At 34.9% G+C, this 17,594-nt stretch overlaps 2 protein-coding genes and 1 non-coding gene across 4 annotated transcripts; 2 read left to right on the top strand and 1 right to left on the bottom strand.

Moving 5' to 3' along the window:
* Window positions 1-256: 256 nt before the first annotated feature.
* On the bottom strand, window positions 257-328 carry TRNAQ-CUG (transfer RNA glutamine (anticodon CUG)). Its single transcript has one exon. It is a non-coding gene; the product is annotated as a tRNA-Gln (tRNA).
* Window positions 329-424: 96 nt separating this feature from the next.
* Window positions 425-2,741, top strand: LOC104113445 (cyclic pyranopterin monophosphate synthase, mitochondrial). Of its 2 annotated transcripts, XM_009623608.4 has the most exons (3): window positions 425-514; window positions 729-864; window positions 1,596-2,741. In XM_009623608.4, exons 2-3 carry the CDS (start codon window positions 760-762, stop codon window positions 2,190-2,192), a joined length of 702 nt encoding a protein of 233 aa, XP_009621903.1. In that variant the 5' UTR covers window positions 425-514; window positions 729-759; the 3' UTR covers window positions 2,193-2,741. The 2 variants fall into 2 exon arrangements, with proteins under 2 accessions (XP_009621903.1, XP_009621904.1); XM_009623609.4 differs by lacking the exon at window positions 729-864 and having other exon boundaries at window positions 447-514.
* A 4,740-nt stretch (window positions 2,742-7,481) lies between these two features.
* On the top strand, window positions 7,482-16,616 carry LOC104113446 (E3 ubiquitin-protein ligase SINAT5-like). The gene is made up of 3 exons (XM_009623610.4): window positions 7,482-7,915; window positions 15,025-15,411; window positions 16,034-16,616. The coding sequence occupies exons 1-3, from the start codon at window positions 7,661-7,663 to the stop codon at window positions 16,394-16,396; spliced, it is 1,005 nt and encodes a 334-aa protein (XP_009621905.1). The 5' UTR covers window positions 7,482-7,660; the 3' UTR covers window positions 16,397-16,616.
* The last annotated feature ends 978 nt before the right edge of the window (window positions 16,617-17,594 follow it).

Genomic DNA, 17,594 nt, shown 5'->3' with positions numbered 1-17,594 from the left:
GTCCATATTAATGTCTCTATTGTATTTTTTTTTATATATAATAATTTCATTACTTGAATGCTTCATTTGGATAATTACGGTGAGAACGAAATTTTTCAGGCAATTTAACATGTGTACTCATTTGGATATTTATTTTTGTAAAAAGAAGAAATTTTTCTAACTTATAAGCTTAAAATCGAAAATCCAAAATATCCAAACTAATTAATCTAAAGCCGAACTTAAAAAATCCGATCAAAGGTCAAAAAAGGAAAAGGAAAGGTTCCACCGAGACTTGAACTCGGGTTACTGGATTCAGAGTCCAATGTCCTAACCACTAGACCATGGAACCATTTGTATTTTTTCATCTTTTAAGTATTTTATGTATATAAAAAGAAAAAAACAATTAACGGTGCCCCGTATAAAATTTATACGAGGTGCTATTTGTGTAATGGTCTCTTTATAAAATGGCCTATATTGGTCCTGAGCTTCAGTTCCCCATTTGGTAAAAGACGAAGGCACATCTGCAAAACATCAGGTTAATTTCTTGCTTCGTACATTAATCCCTCAACTTATTCAGCTCTAATTCTCAAAATTAGTAAACACTCATTTCGAACTTTTATTACACCACTTGTTTAGTAGTACTATTAGGAAATGACAATTATCAAGGTGTTTGTGAAAATGCCTCAATGAAAGTTAATAACTTTATGTGAAAAATCTACTTTGCTCCTTATGATTTTTCCTGGTTACAGTTAAGGGTTTTGTTGGAGCAGTTGAATAGTGATGTTTCTTCGCCGAGTTGTATCAAATACATTACCTCTATCGAGAAGGTTATTTTGCAGTATTGGTAGCCATGATATTTCCAAAGCTATATCTGAGCTTAATCAGGTAAATATAAATATGTGTTTCACAATAATGTGCTTAAATTTTTGTCTCAAGGCTTTAACACGTTTCTTTTGGAGACTTAAGGCTTAAGTTTTAATTATTCCTAAATGAATGTTGAGGACCGTTAAAAGAATAAAGAACTTGCAGTTTCATTTTTTGAAGGCTGGATATTGTTCTGATAAGCACATTTTAAATTTATATTAGCTGATTGACATTTTTCTGCTTCTTTCTTTTATAAATTTAACAATCGACAAGAATCTCATCGTCTGTTATCTGTGCCAACTGACGGATCAAATGGCTTGGGTGTCGATAAGTACTGAGCTCAAAACTCTTTCTTAAAAAAAAAAATCATCCAAGAAAGTTTTTTCTTATACAAACAAAATGCCACTTTACTTGAGAAGATGCAGATAAAAGGCCAATTGCCTCTCATTATCCCCCATAATAAGGCGCCAAGTGCCTCTTCTCAGCTTCTACAGAGTAAACCATGGAGTTTGCTCAAGAACCATTTATCTTAGTTGGTGTGGATCAGAATGTTTGCTTATTTCTCAATCAGAGCTTTGAGAATGACATGGTCTGCGGAGTGTAAACGATGAGCCTTGAAAGTTAATACAGGACTCTTACTAATCATTAGAGAAAATGGAGATATTAGTTGCATAATTGAGCTTGAAGCTTGTAAAAATGTAGCTGGATACTTTCTGAAGCTTCCTGAAAAATTTTGCTCATCTTCTTACCAGGAAATGGAATCTGTGTTTGGTGAACCACCTCCATCTAGCCTTTCTAGTTCCATTGACAATCAAAGTATGGCACAAGACGTGAAGTTTAGTACTGAAGAAATGGATGGAAAAGAATCTTCCGCTGGACTGACACATATTGGCAGCAAAGGTGAAGCTCAAATGGTGGATGTATCTCATAAAGATATTAGCAAGAGAGTGGCCATTGCACGTGGCAAGGTTATTTTAGGACGTGAGGTGTTTGATTTGGTTTCAGCTAATCAAATGGGAAAAGGAGATGTCCTCGGTGTAGCAAAGTTAGCTGGAATTTGTGGAGCGAAGCAAACAAGTAATCTCATCCCACTATGTCATAACATCAACTTGACGCATGTTCGCGTGGACTTGGCTTTGAACCCTCATGATTTTAGCGTTGAAATAGAAGGAGAAGCTGCTTCAGATGGAAAAACTGGTGTGGAGATGGAAGCATTGACAGCAGTAACCGTTGCCGGTCTAACAGTGTATGACATGTGCAAGGCCGCTTCGAAGTATATCCAGATTACAGATATCAGGCTTGAACATAAAACTGGAGGCAAAAGTGGGGATTGGTCCAGGGACAAATAATCACTATATAAAGAAGGGAGAAGGCAAATGCATTAAGGGCATGATTAGGATGATGCACGCCACTTTCATTTAGTGTTCGTTTTCTATAGGATGTGGTATCTCTATATTATATGATATAAGTAGATGGCTTGTCAAAATATGGTCGATAAACACAAAGTCATTATACTTCTGAAGTTGATTTTAACTAGGATGTGTTAAGAATTTCTAGTTGAAGTAACATTCACCTTATTAAAACAACATAGCCCACATATGTCAAGGCTTTCATCAGATAGTGTTGGTAGTACTTACTGTGGTATCATATGTCACTGAGGTATCTGGCAATGTTACTGTGATATCTTATGTCGCTGAAGTATTTGAAGTTGTGAGTTTTTATTGGTGTGCTGGTATGGCGCATAGCTAAGGTCACTGAAGTATTTGAATACAGGGATTATGATGCCTGAATAAAGAGTTGATGGCTCGATTGTTTGTTGCACACAACCAATTGTTAGATACTTGACATTTAGCTAATTTTATGCTAGCTTCTATAAGCGCTATGACTTTTCAAACTTTCCTTATAGTTGCCCTGAGTTTTAAAGGTTTTAGTTATTGATCTTTGTTGTATCATTTTGGTCATATAACTATGACTTTTTTTAACTAAAGTCATATAACTTTGTTTTCTCACACAAAAATTATATAACTATTACTTTTTTTCACCAAAGTCATATAACTATGTTTTCTCACACAAAAATCATAAAACTTTTACTAACTCGCATAAAAATCATAGTGATTGGAAAATATAATTTTTCGGTAGTATTTTCTTGTTTTGTGGTTATTTATTTTCTTATTTTCAGTCTAATAACTAATAATCCAATTAAAATTGGGATGAGCCAACCCGACCTGGTCCACCCGACCCAATACTCATATATAAAAATTAAAGTAATACTAAAAGTGAATAGTAAATCCTTCAAAACATGATACTTTTATCTTTTATTTTTCTTTTCAAGATTTTTATTCAAATCTATGCATTTTTATTTTCAGTGCTCTCTAATTATACTTTTATTTTCTTATTTTTTTGTCAAAATCTCATGCATTCCAAACTAAGTTTCTTATGGGGGAAGAATTCACTTTTAGTATTATTTTAACTTACGTATATGGGTATTGGGTCTGGGTTGGGTCATTCCTATTTTAAGAGAAAAATATAAAATTAATGAAAAACTTACACAGATGTCTCAAATACGTCTCAATTTACCAACCTCTAGCCATTAGTTACAAACTTACCAAAATTAGCCAATCACATATAAAAATTGGAAAACCAAATAGATAAGGTTCTTTCTCTCAAAGAACCATATGCAAAAATTACCTTCCATATTTTTAAGCGTGATTAGCAACATTAGGTGCAAGACGGAAAGGAAATTTCATGGGTGAGGTAGCAAATAAAGTGATGAAATACAAATAAAAAATATACAATATTCCAAAAATCTAAGCAAAAAGGGAACTTTTTCAATGGGTATAGTTGAAATTCATTGAAAACATATAGATAAGTCAATATACAAAATTTGAGGAGGATTGGAGGTGATTTGGACTAGTTTTGTATCAAAATTCATAATTAAATCGAATTCAAAAAAAAATTCAGCGACACATGTATCACGCATGTATCTCACACACAAGTATACATGGATATACATGTGATATACAATTGATACAAATATGATACATATGTGATACACATATCATTTTTTTCATGTTCAGATTTTACTTCGAATTTTCAATTAAAACCACCTCAAAACTTCACCAAATCATCCCAAAACTGAGATTCAAGCTCCTTAAGATGTACCCAATCTATTCTAATAACACACACTTAAAAGAAAGCAAATATTTGATATTTTGTTTTTGCTACAAATAGCTAATTGGCTAATATTAGTAATATTTGGCTAATATTAGTAATATTTTATGAATTGACCAATTTTCGTAATGAGCTACTTATAAATGGACATAGCTGGTAGTTTCCCAAAATTAATCGACTGGCCGAAACTAATTGCATTTGCTAGCCAAAATATATATAGAATGTGTATATTATATGTATATAATATACATATATATAAAAATAATATTTTATCGGCTATTATTTTTGGGAATGGCTAAAAATATACTCATATTTCTCCTATTTTAATTGAATAATTATTTATTAGATTGAAAATAAAATTAAAAAACGTAAAATAAGAAAATACTACCGAAAAATTTATTTTTCGACCATTATGATTTTTGTGTTAGTTGGTGAAAGTTTTATGATTTTTGTGTAAGAAAACAAAGTTATATGACTTTGATGAAAAAAATCATAGTTATATGATTGTTGTGTGAGAAAACAAAATTATATGATTTTGGTGAAAAAAAAGTCATAGTTATATGACCATTTATGAAATTTACCCTTTTGTCTGGCCACCCTTTTTGCCTAAGCCAAATATGGAATTATTACCTACTCTTCACCTTTACTATAATTCTTTACATTAATTGTTGGTACTACAGAGGCGGATGCAACATAGAGTTACTGGGTTCAGCTTAACCCAGTACTTTTAATGGGGAGCATACATTTATAAATATAAACCACTAAAATTACAATAAATAGTAGATATGAACTTATAACTTTAAAAATATAATGAGTTTAATGCCAAATTTTTTAAATATTGAACTCATAGAATTAAAATCCTGGATCCGCCGTTGGTCGGTAAATACTAATTATTGAAAAATCTTATTTGCAGTTCAGGATGCTGACTACCTATATCAACCTTAGAGACAAAGGATGAAGCTATAAGATGGAGACAAAAACAGAAATTGCTTGTCTTTTAATTCTTTTTGTCATTAGTTTCCAATTTGATGAATAAGTCCCCGTCTATTTACTTCAAAATAGACTTCAAAAACAGAATTTACTCTTATTTCTCATTTATGTTTTGACATTGTATTGACAAATCAGTCTTGATTTTAAGATAGCATAGAAAGTTAGTGACAGAATTTAAATTAAAAATTATCCCTTCGAAAACACTATAAGTGAAAGGGAAAGGACTTTCACAATTGTTTTCTTGATGTCTGCATTATTTCAGGGTGTCTTTTCTTTTTGCTTTTTTGCTTTTTTTAAGAGCCCTAATTGTATTTAATATAGCCATATGGGAAAACATGATTATAGTTTAAAAGGATAGTGACTTGTCCTAAATTGAAATATAAAGATGAGATTCGATTTATTAATTTTAAAATTGTTTGTATATATTAATTAAAGTTTAATTGATTATTGACATGTGATGAGTATACACTCATATAAAAATTGTCTCGACTAATCTCAAACTTTGATTAATATCTCACATGTTTATCTCCATAGAGTATATGTAATTTCATACAAGCTAACTCAAGAATTTTATATTTATTTTGTATCTTGATCTCTTCTTTACGGTTGTAATTGTTTCCCATAAACACATTCTTTATGTTATGTTCTTTATTTTCTTTTTATTTAGGTCCATGATAATTAACAAAGCTAAGAAATGATAAATTTCACCTTTCAAAACTCTTTTTAGCTTAATATTCCCATATACCGTTGGGATATATTAAGATATGACTTGTTCTAATCCACTTGCTATAAAATTAATTCTTTCACAAGGAGAGAAAAATGAAAAAGACATAAAATTTTCACCACTATTTTTTAAAAAGATAATTTTGATATTTTGCATTCATTGAGTTATGTATCAAAAAATTTCATTTATTTCTTAAACTCTGCATTAAATCAAAAACTTTTACGTAAAATAAGACAGAAGGGAGAATACATGCTTTGTGATAAAGTCTTAAGTAGTTGGCGATAGAACGTGAGCAGCAGTTACAAAAGAGCAAGAAACTTAATAGCCAATTTGGAATAAGTTTATTTCGAGAATTGTTTTTTTCTTCAAAAGAAATATTTTGGTAAGAAGTAGTTTATGTTTGGTTAATTAATTTAAAAAATAATTTTAAGCAGCAATTAGTATTTGATCAAATTTTTAAAAAATATTTCATAAATATATTTTTCTCCCCTAAAAGCTTGGTCAAATAATTTTTTTTAAAAAAAGAAAAAAAAAGGGGGCATTTTCCCCTCAGTTTGTAGCTTGTTGTATTGTGTTATGCCATTTGTAATTCCTTTGGCCTATGTATGTAAACGTGTCATAGTCTGATTTGCAGTATGCAAAATGGTGGCGAGGCAGGCAATAATGAGTAATGATGGGTTCCTATTGGGTTTGGAATGTGATATTGACGGATTACTCCCCAAAACTTCAAAACAACCCAAAATTATATTCATGTTCAAACACAACTCTAATTTTTAAATATTATTTTTACTCGAATTTTTTTTTCACTTTATTTTTGGAATTTTACAATTCTTATGTCCAAACGCCCACTCAGTGAAGCTCACTTTTTTTCCTCGCACAATATTTAATATTTACATTAAGATTCGACTAAATTCATCGAAAAATCTCATATTAAATATAAAACACTCCCTAACAAAAGATGCGACTTCATTGTTTCGAACTCAAATCTAAAACATCTATTTGAGCTTACTAGCTAAGTTGTCGTCATGCGTTTTTTAGGACATAGATAAAATAAAAATATGTGTAATTAATTGAGTAACATTTTGGTGTATTGATATATAAACAATGAGTGTGAATAATTTTTTTCTATTTAAATAGTTAAAGGAACTGATCTTCTTTTTATCTACTTGGAGTATTTATTTTTTCATAACAAAAAAAAATGTGAAGATGGTAATTATAAATCCTTCCAATAGTCAAATAAACTAACAATACTAGATGGATATGTTCCTATTTGAAAAATCAAACAACTCTGACAACAATATTTTCAGATGTTTCAAAGATAGTTTAACTATAAGATTATCACTTGTAATAGTTTTTTATTTTTTATTTTAAATTTACAGGGAAATCCGTAGCCGTAATTTTTCGAGTGTTCACTAGGTAACCTACTTACTATGCAATAACTCGCAAATCACATAGAAGATGTAAACCAACTAGGCAAGTTCGGTGCGACGTGTTCTGACTGAGGAATCTGACGGTGAGGAGAATCAATCCCAAAACTCCCACGTGTAAAATCACTCACCCAACCAACTCAATCATCCTTGAGGGCATTTATAATAGTTTTATAATATATAAATCTAATTCTTTTTTAAAATTTTAAAAATGAGATGCAATGATCTTTAAACCCACCCTTCTTTATAGAACAAATACCTATAGGATTTTAAAGCAAAATAAAATGAGCAAAGGAATAAAGTAGGGGAAAAAATAAAGTGGAAAAAGGACCATTCTTTCCTCCTTCCCAAAGCTAAATGGTCCTCCTTTTTTCCCTTCTTTTGTCTCTTCACTCTCTGATTCAAAAAAAACCATATTTTGAATCCCCATTTTTAATGGAAACCCATCAATAATAAGATTTATACATTCTTGATTTTTGAGTAAAGATTTGATTTTTATGCAAGAATGGAGTTGGATAGCATTGAATGTATATCATCTTCAGATGGTATAATAGAAGATGATGAGATCCCTTTACATCATCCACATATAATTCATTCTCAATTCCCATCTTCAAAATCACCCCTTAATATCAACAACAATATTAACAATAATAGCAACAGCAATAATAGTGATGGCATTTCAATTCATTCTACAACTAGTGTTCATGAGCTTCTTGAATGCCCTGTTTGTACCAATTCTATGTACCCTCCAATTCATCAGGTTTGTTCCCTTTTTCTCTCTTAAAAATGTTTCCCTTTTTAGAAGCTTTGCTAAAAATTCACATTCTTGATTTTGGTTTTTTGAACCTGTTTATATTAGCTTGATAGATGCAAGATTTAATTTTTATTGTTGGGTTTGTTCCTTTAAGCTTCGCTAAAAATTGCCCTCTTTTTTTGAGAAATTATATTTTATTGTTGGGTTTGCTCCTTTTTAAGAAGCTTAGCTGAAAATTCACCCTTTTTGGGGAAATTATGCTTCAAATTGTTTAGCTCCAGATTTTGGAATTTTTGGACCAGTTTATTGGTTTGATTGAGCCAAGATTGAATTTTTATTGTTGGGATTGTGCCATCTATTGATGTGTAGATTCATTAATTTTCTATCTATTGATACTAATGTAGACTAATTTGGTGATTTATGTAACCTTTGGAATGCTTTGATTGTTAAAAGATATGTAATATTAGAAGCTCCGATATGCTAAAATTCCTTTTCTGTTTTGTTGGAAATTATATTTCACATTTCCAGCTATGGATTTTATTTTATTTTTATTTTTTTTCTTCCTGAACCCTTTTATTGGCTAGATTGAGGCAAGATTGAATTTTTATTGTTGGGTTAGTGGCATCTTTGATGTATAGATTCATTAAGTTTCTTGAAAGGATATATAGGCTATTTGAACTAGGGACTTTGTTTTTGGTTAGTGAATGAATTAGATTTGGTTTAGTTTTCCAGCTTTTGGAGCCTGGTTTATTACGTGGACTCCGCGAATTTGTTCTGCATAGGACTATTTACCAATTGAAAAATCTTGATAATATTCTAAAATTTTATCTGGAAGAGTTGGCTGGGGTTCAAACTCTAGCTCCTTTGCAACTATAACAAAGGTTTTTTGTGCTTGGTTCGACTTGGCCCAGTATAGCTGCTTTCAACTCGATGTGCAGGGTGGTATTGGCAGGGATAGATAGTAAGATGATAAAAAGTTCACAATCCTGTTGCAAAAGCAACTGGTTTGAAAGAGTAAAAGAAGATAATCTTCTTCCACTGCAGCAAAGAAATATATTCTGTCGTCCATTTTTCAATTGTTTCTGATGTTGGCTATAATGGAATCTGGCCTTGTTTATAGAAGCCCTTAGTGAACCATTAATTCAATTGTAAAATTCCCACAAGATATTTTAATTATTGTGTCTCAGGTAAGAGCTCAATAGTGATATCATGTGAACATCTTTAACAAGATCCACATATTATTAGCGGTAATCGTGCGTGAATCATGAAGCTTTAATTTGAAATTGAGTGCAAAAAAATTCCAGTCAACTCCTTTGCTTTTCTTATTAGGTCAAAAAACACTAACAATTTGAAAAGCCTATGTTATACATAGTCTCGCAAAGGATCACATATGACCTAACTAAAAGAGGAGAAAGTAGAAGATGGAAAATACTGCGATGTTATTTGATTGTATGGAAGACCATTTATACAAATATGTACAACAGCAACAAGATAAACTTGAAAAAGATAAAACCTATCAGAAAAGAGCCTAAATAGGAGGAGAGAGTTGCAACAAATTCCTAAAGACCAGTAACTACAAAATAGAATTCTATAGTAGTAAGGAATCTTAGAGTAAGCAGTAATCATCCGTTATTACGCCCCCGCAAGTTGGTGGTGTCAACAACACCCAACTTGGAAAATTGCTTGACAAACGAGGCTCTTGGAAGTGGTTTCGTAAGTATATCTGCCACTTGATCAGCCGAGTGAAGGTGTTGAACTTCGATTTCCTTGTTTTGAACTTGTTCACGAACAAAGTGAAAGTCAATAGCAATATGCTTCATATGACTATGGAACACCGGGTCGGCGCAAATGTAGGTGGTACTGACATTGTCACAAAAGATCTGAGGAGTGGCTGATATGCGGAAGCGAAGCTCATGGAGTAAACTTCTTAGCCAATTGGTCTCAGAAACAGTAGCTGCAACGGCCCAATATTCTGCTTCTGTGGAGGAACGGGAAACAAATTTTTGCTTCTTAGAGGACTATGATATCAGAGAGCTGCCAAGGTAAACAACATAACTTGTAGTGGAGGTTCGATCAAGAGGATCTCCAGACCAGTCAGAATCCGAGTAGGCTAGAAGACGATGATCACGTTCTTTAGCAATTCAGAGACCAAACGAAGATGTCCGGTGAAGATACCGAAGAAGACGCTTCATGGCTGTCCAATGAGATATTAAGGGTTGGTGCATGGACTGTGAGAGTTTGCTAACAACAAAAGCGATGTTCGGACGTGTAAAGGAAAGATAATGAAGTTTACCAATTATCCGCCTATAAAGAGAGCCATCTACTAGAGAATCTTTGGCAGATTCTAGGAAAACAACAGTAGAAGCCATTGGCGTTGGAACACCCTTGCAATTGTGCATATTAACTTCCTGTAACAAATCTGTAATGTATTTTTGTTGAGACAACAAAAGACCACCTGGATAAGAAAAGACTTCAACACCATGGAAATAATGAAGTGGACCAAGATCCTTTAGTGAGAATCGGGTTGCAGATTTTCAATAATGTTTTGAACATCACGAATTTGATTGCCCGTAACAATTATGTCATCAACACAAACTAGTATATAAGTAGTAAACTCAGAATTATGCATGATGATCAATGATGAATCAAATTGGGATTTAATAAATCCCGAAGTAACAAGATAATTTTTGAGTTCAGTGTACCACGCCCTGGGAGCTTGTTTGAGGCCATATATAGCTTTGTGCAGCTTGCAAACATGTGTAGGATGTGTAGAAGTTTCGAAACCAGGTGGTTGGCGCATATAGACCTCCTCGTCAAGACGACCTTGCAGGAAGGCATTATTGATATCAAGTTGACGGATGGGCCAACTCTGTTTTGTCGCAATTGCAAGAACGAGTCGAACAGTTGCGAGCTTTACCACATGACTAAAAGTACATTGAAAATCAAGGCCAGGTCGTTGTATGAACCCTTTGGCAACTAGGCGAGCTTTGTACCTGCCAACAGAACCATCAGGATGATATTTAACTCGAAAAAGCCACTTACAATCCACCACGTTTTTCGAAGGATCACATGGTACCAGATCCCATGTCCGGTTCCGAACTAAGGCTTCAAATTCATTTTTCATAGCTTCATTGCCGGTGTGGGACTTGTTGAGCTTGCTTAAAGGTTCTAGGTATGGAGGAAGTGGTTTGAACAACAGTGTGAAATTGTTTAGGCTTAAGGCTGTTGGTCTTAGACCGAGTAACCATATGATGAGTGGATGTCACTGTAGAGTCAGAGGCAACAAAGGAAGGTTGTGAGGCGATGGAAGGTGGGACAAGTGACGAGGAAGAAGGTTGTATCATAGGGTTCTGGGTCAGAGGTCCAGTGGACTTATTTCGGCGCTGGTAAGTGATTATTGTGGATTGAGGCTGAGCGTTTAAATGGGGAGAAGGGTGAACTGGTGAAGCAGAACGATTTGGTTGAGGGGAATCATGGCTGACATCTGAGTTTGGTGTGGCAAGAGGAAGGGGCAGCAGAGATGTTAGAGAAGGAGAGGAAGTGTCAGATAAGCGAGAAACTGAATTACCTGAGATGGTGGCACCTGTTGGGGCAGAGGAGACGAGTGAATGAGTGTCCACGGGCTGTTGTACATTTTGAGTAGGAAGCTCATAACAGACATTTGAACTCAAAGTATTATCCATTTGTGGTTGTTCAGTTGAACAAATCTCCCAAGATACATTTTTATTGAGTGTAATTTTCAAATGGGAAAAAATATTTTCAAATGGGAACTGATTTTCCAGAAATAAGACATCACGTGATAAATAAATTTTGAAAGTTAAAGGATCAAAACATTGATGGCAGTAATGTTTATTTGAAATTCCTAAATAAACACATGCTGTCAAACGGGGCTCTAATTTATTTTTAGCATATGGTTTGAGCCATGGATAGCACAAGCATCCAAATACTTTAATGGAGTCATACTTGGGCATAGTTTGAAATAAAATTTCAAAGGGGAGCTTATGCTGAAGATTGGGTGTAGTGAGCATGTTTATAAGATAAACAACTTGTTGACCGGCAAAACTCCAAAAGTGTGAGGGTAAAGATGCTTGGTGCAGCAAGGTTTTAGCAGTTTCAATAATATGTCGGTGCCGTCTTTCGACTAGAGCAACTCTTTGCGGAGTATATGGGGGTGACACTAAGTGTTCTATGCCATATGTTTTGAGATAGGACTGTAAACTTTGAAATTCACCATCACCATCAGTGTAAAGAGATTGAATTTTGGTGTTGAATTTGTGTTCAAGCAATGGATGCAAAGTTTGAAAAACTTCAAGCGTTTCATTTTTTGATTTCAAAGTGAACAACCACTTGTATTTTGAAAATTGGCCCACAAATAACACATAATATCTTCTTTTATCAATTGACAAAACCGGAGACGGACCCCAAAAATCGCTATAAAGGATTTGCAGTGGCTTATTACTTTGCAATGAATTTTCGGAAAAAGTCAACCTGAACAGAAATTACAAATGAAACTAGCTTTAGGATCTGAAACAAGAAGAGAAAAATTATTCAAGATAATATTTAAAATGCGACGACTAGGATGACCTAAACGCCGATGCCACAGGTGAATTAGAACAACCGCATTGCATTGAGGAGGACGATGTGCACAACCCAGTGGCCACTCATACAACTCATCTTTATTCTGCCCGCAAACTAGAGACGCCCCCGTACACAGATCCTTCACAAGATAATGAAAAGGAAAGAATTCAATAAATGAATGATTATCACGACAAAACTTAGAAACAGAAATAAGGTTACTTTTTATGGCAGAAGAGCATAAGGTATTGAGAAATTTGAAATTATGATTTGAAGCACTTATGTTAACGTTACCGGTATGGGATATTGGTATGGTGTTACCATTTCCCATAGTTATCTCTTCGGTGTCGTGGTAATCATGTACAGAGGTTAGGCTTTGAGCATCAGATGCAATATGATGAGTGGCTCCACTGTCCACGATCCACGGGGTCTGTTGAGGAGAAAAACGAGCAGCAAAGTTTGCCCGAGCTTGCAGATGATCATGTGACTGCGATCTGCATACTCTACCAGAATGACCTACACGATCACATAGTTGGCAGCGAAGGTTTTTGTCAAAGGGTTGCTGCTGCTTGTTTCTTCGTACTGGGCGCCACGGTTGTGCTTGCCATTGCTGATTGTTGGCAGGTGCATTCGGACCTGGAGTTAGGATTATTACCCTGACGAGGAGTTGGTGTAGTCTTTTGTGCTACAACAGTGGTAATAGGTGTTGACAAAGGCTTCTTGTCTTCCTCGTGCTTTAGGAAAAGGTGTAGGGGCAGGGATGGAGCCATCGAGATGCCCATAGAGATTGCGACCATGCATAAGCATTGTAACTTGGAGAAATTGTGACTGCTAGTTAATTTTATGGGCAGTTGCGTAAGGGGATTGAATTGGACAATAGTAATGGCGTTGTTGACTCCATTAGCATTGGTCACAGAATTATTGGCGGCCATTTGAGTGGTTGGGCTAGTAAGCGGAAAAAATAAATAGAGGATCGACTCGTGGGAGTTTAGTGTCGCTCTGATACCATAAAAGAGAAGAAAGTAGAAAATGGAAAATACTGCGATGTTATTTGATTGTATGGCAGACCATTTATACAGATATGTACAGCAGATGCAGCAACAAGATAAACTTGAAAAAGATAATACCTATCAGAAAAGAGCCTAAATAGGAGGAGAGAGTTACGGCAAATTTCTAAAGATCAGTTCTACATAATAGTAAGGAATTTTAGAGTTAGCAGTAATCAGTCGTTATTACTAATAAGAAAAGCAAAGGAGTTAGACTGAAATTTTTTTGCACTCAATTTCAAATTAAAGCTTCATGATTCACGCACGATTACCGCTAATAATATGTGGATCTTGTTAAAGATGTTCACATGATATCACTATTGAATTCTTACCTGAGACACAATAATTTGAATGTATTGAATTCAAATTGTTAGTGTTTTTTACCTTGCCATCTGACAATGGCATGAATTTTGGTTACAGGCGTTGTGGTATCCTATGATCCGCAGCTTATATGTACCAACCAATGATTTTTGTTTGTAACTATGGCTTAAACTGACATGGGGTATAACTTTATGAATTAGTTCAGTTCTGTTATGAGTGTTGGATGACGGTATTTTGGGCTCAAGTTGATGGTCTCAAACGAAGGTTCCTATTAACATCGATGTTCATCTTGAGTAAAACCTATGCTGTGTACAGTTTTCCTAGTTCAATGAAAATCAGAGCCTTTTATTTCCTATGTAGTCATTAAAGAGTAGTAACTACTTTGTAAAAAGCCCTCGAAAGGATGCAGTTAAGGTGAAATAAAATAGATCTTCAGCCCTTTTTTTGTTGTCAGAAACTATGAGAATTGGGAGCAGGATGATGATGTTCGAAATCACACCTAGGATCTTTTCCATTTTGCTCCGTTGCTAATAGTAAGAGATGGGAAGGAAAACTGTACGAGGAACTTAGGGGAGTGTAAAAGTAACTTAGTTATTCTATTGCTCTTTGCTCATGAGGTTTCGTCTAGAAGAATATCTACAACCTTATTATTTTTGAAAACTTTCTTTAGAAGCTTGACCAATGAACCTTTTTTTTTAATTTTAACAACTTTGAGGCTTCTATTTGAGCAGGTGGGGTGGCTCAAGTAATACTTTTCAAGTTTCAACTCTTTATGATATATTTTTTCATGCAAAATTATGCATGTTTTAAAGACAGATAATATGTGCCTTCGTCTCTTGGTACTGAATGCTAGGAGGCTTCCTGGTATCTTTTTACTAACTAACCGCTCGCAATGATGCCTAATTTCTTCTTAATTTTTTCTGTGCATGTGTGTGCCAAGGTGATGGCTTAGATTTTTCTCTACTTATTTAATAGGAGCCTTTTTTTAAGTCTGAGCACTAGTCCATGCAGTTCTCCTTAAATATTGTAGTTAGCTACCATCGATACGGATAGCAAATCATTGTTACAACTGGTCAGCTAAAAGAGAATCTGATTAGTCTCAACTGGGAATGCTCACTGCAACTCTTTGTTTGTCAATAATTTTATGTTTCACTTTTGCATGTATTGCTGCAGTGCCACAATGGACACACGATCTGTTCGACATGTAAAGCGAGGGCACACAACCGATGTCCCACTTGTAGACAAGAGCTTGGAGATATCAGATGCTTAGCACTGGAAAAAGTGGCTGAATCACTCGAGCTCCCTTGCAAATATGGTTCTGTTGGGTGTCCTGAGATATTTCCTTATTACAGTAAGCTAAAACATGAAGCAATATGCAACTTTAGACCATACAACTGCCCTTATGCTGGGTCTGAGTGCTCGGTTGTCGGTGATATTCCTTACTTGGTTGCTCATTTGAGGGATGATCACAAGGTAGACATGCATTCGGGGTGCACTTTTAACCATCGCTATGTCAAATCTAACCCTCGAGAAGTTGAAAATGCGACGTGGATGTTAACAGTAAGTTGGAAATCTTCCTTTTTTTTCCGGTATATTCATTAAAAGGACTTTAGCTTTGTTGAGTTTAACATGTTCTTCAAAAGCTGAGCATGTGATATTTGATCAAGGCTCTCAACATTTAGAAGGTGCATAACTATTTCATGCGTTTACGTAAAACTTTAGCTGTCACCTGTTACATCTGTTTTGTTATTACACTCCTGATGATGCTCTTGACACTTTATAAAATGGCTCGTCATATGTGGACGTATCCTATCTATTGTTGCGTGACTTTGTTTAGTCCTCCGTCCTGATATTCTGCACTATTTCATTGTCACAACTTTTTCATCATTTAAGTTATTTTGGCCAATCAAAGCCGAAACATCGTTCACATTAGCAGTAACATCGACATCTGCAAAATTGGTTCGAAGGAGAAAGCAGTTGAGGAAATATGAAAAACAATGACACCACTTATCACTACAGTGATTTATTCATTTGTTCACTTCTTCAAATGTTGACGCCCAATTAAAGTTTAGTTTGATCTCGTGGGAAGCTTCTGATCAAGAATTACACTCCTGCTTCTGCTGCTGAATTTTCGAGTTATAATCTCATAGCTTGTATGTTGTGCTTGTTTTACTCTTTTCAGGTTTTCAATTGTTTTGGTCAATGCTTCTGTCTCCATTTTGAAGCCTTTCAGCTCGGAACAGCTCCTGTTTACATGGCATTTCTTCGTTTTATGGGAGATGAGATAGAGGCTCGAAACTATAGCTACAGCTTGGAAGTTGGGGGTAATGGAAGAAAACTTACATGGGAAGGTACGCCCCGAAGCATAAGAGACAGTCACCGGAAAGTTAGGGATAGCCACGATGGACTCGTTATACAACGTAACATGGCCCTTTTCTTTTCTGGTGGAGAGAGAAAGGAGCTTAAACTACGAGTAACTGGAAGAATATGGAAAGAACAGCAGAATCCTGATGGGGGAGTATGTATGCCCAACCTCTGTACTTAATGCTAATTCGAATTGTGCTATTTTTGTTGTACCATGTGCTGAATTTTCTGGACAGAAGCGAATTCAAGACGTTGAAGATTCTTTGAAAAATGTGTGGAAAGTTTAGTTCATGTGTATGAACTGACAAGAGTTTTTTTTTGTTTTGTTATTAACGCTTGAAAGAGCATGTACCATAAACATCTAACTTATTTTTCCTAATGAAGATACCTACTTGTGTGCTTGTGCTATTGCAAGTTTGTGATAAGTAAAGAGACGCTTAAAATTTGGTAAGGAAATAATGTCACCATTGTATCTAGGGCTTTGGTCTAGTGGTAAGAACGCAGTGTGTAATGTGCGGGTTAGGCACACGCTGCGGATTCAAATTTGATGGCCTGATATTTTAAGAGAGAATGGTAGAGGAGCGGCCTTATAATCCATTGAGTTTTTAAACCGTGTGGCATGTGCAACCAGTGGCGGAGCCACATGCTTAAGGGGTGTCAACCGACATCCCTCTGTCGGAAAATTACACTGTGTAGTTAGGTAATTTTTTATAAAATATGTATATATACTATGTATTGACACCCCTTGACTTCTTGGTGAGTTTATTTCTTTATATTTTGACCTCCCTTAATGAAAATTCTGGCTCTGCCACTGCGTGCGATTGACCCTTGGGGAATTTTCCGGTTATAAAAAAGTACTTAAAGCCACCATTTGGCATGCAAAGGGTACAGACGATCTGCATTTCAGTTTGAAGTAGTAAGGAACTCAAAATCCAAGAGGAATAAACAACATAAGAAACAGCCATAAAACAAATAGTATTGACTAATCTACACATCTCAACATATGTTTGCATTATCGCCAATCTTGAATTAAAAAGAGGATATGTAAAAAGAGAACATGACTGGCATGAACATTAAAGAGTGCTCGTTTGCAGGATCAGAGCAGAGAGCAACACGAGATTCTTTGCTTCAGAAACTATTAAAGGTGCCCTCAAGAATTTTTCAGAAAGAATATACTGCTAAATTTCGGAAAATCTTTTTTGTGCCCTACTGGTAAATACACAGTTAAAATAGCACGGGCTAACCAGTTTTCGGACTGATAATTGAAAAATAGCCAGCATTTGCAAAGTCATTGAAAAATAGCCACTATTTTGCTGCAACACGAAAAGTTCCAGCATAATATACTGGAGATTGGAGCACATGTGTATGAACTTCCAGCA

The sequence above is a fragment of the Nicotiana tomentosiformis genome, chromosome 5, assembly GCF_000390325.3.
Source record: "Nicotiana tomentosiformis chromosome 5, ASM39032v3, whole genome shotgun sequence".
NCBI lineage: Eukaryota > Viridiplantae > Streptophyta > Magnoliopsida > Solanales > Solanaceae > Nicotiana > Nicotiana tomentosiformis.
The sequence above is the reverse complement of the archived record's forward strand: the minus strand, read 5'-3'. Positions and strand labels throughout refer to the sequence as shown.

Excerpts from the sequence above, each read along its gene's own strand:
- LOC104113445 (XM_009623608.4), top strand. The coding sequence starts at position 760 with ATGTTTCTTCGCCGAGTTGTATCAAATACATTACCTCTATCGAGAAGG. Across the intron at positions 865-1,595 it reads CTATATCTGAGCTTAATCAG|GAAATGGAATCTGTGTTTGG; the intron begins GTAAATATAAAT and ends TCTTCTTACCAG.
- LOC104113446 (XM_009623610.4), top strand. The coding sequence starts at position 7,661 with ATGGAGTTGGATAGCATTGAATGTATATCATCTTCAGATGGTATAATA. Across the intron at positions 7,916-15,024 it reads TGTACCCTCCAATTCATCAG|TGCCACAATGGACACACGAT; the intron begins GTTTGTTCCCTT and ends GTATTGCTGCAG. Across the intron at positions 15,412-16,033 it reads ATGCGACGTGGATGTTAACA|GTTTTCAATTGTTTTGGTCA; the intron begins GTAAGTTGGAAA and ends TACTCTTTTCAG.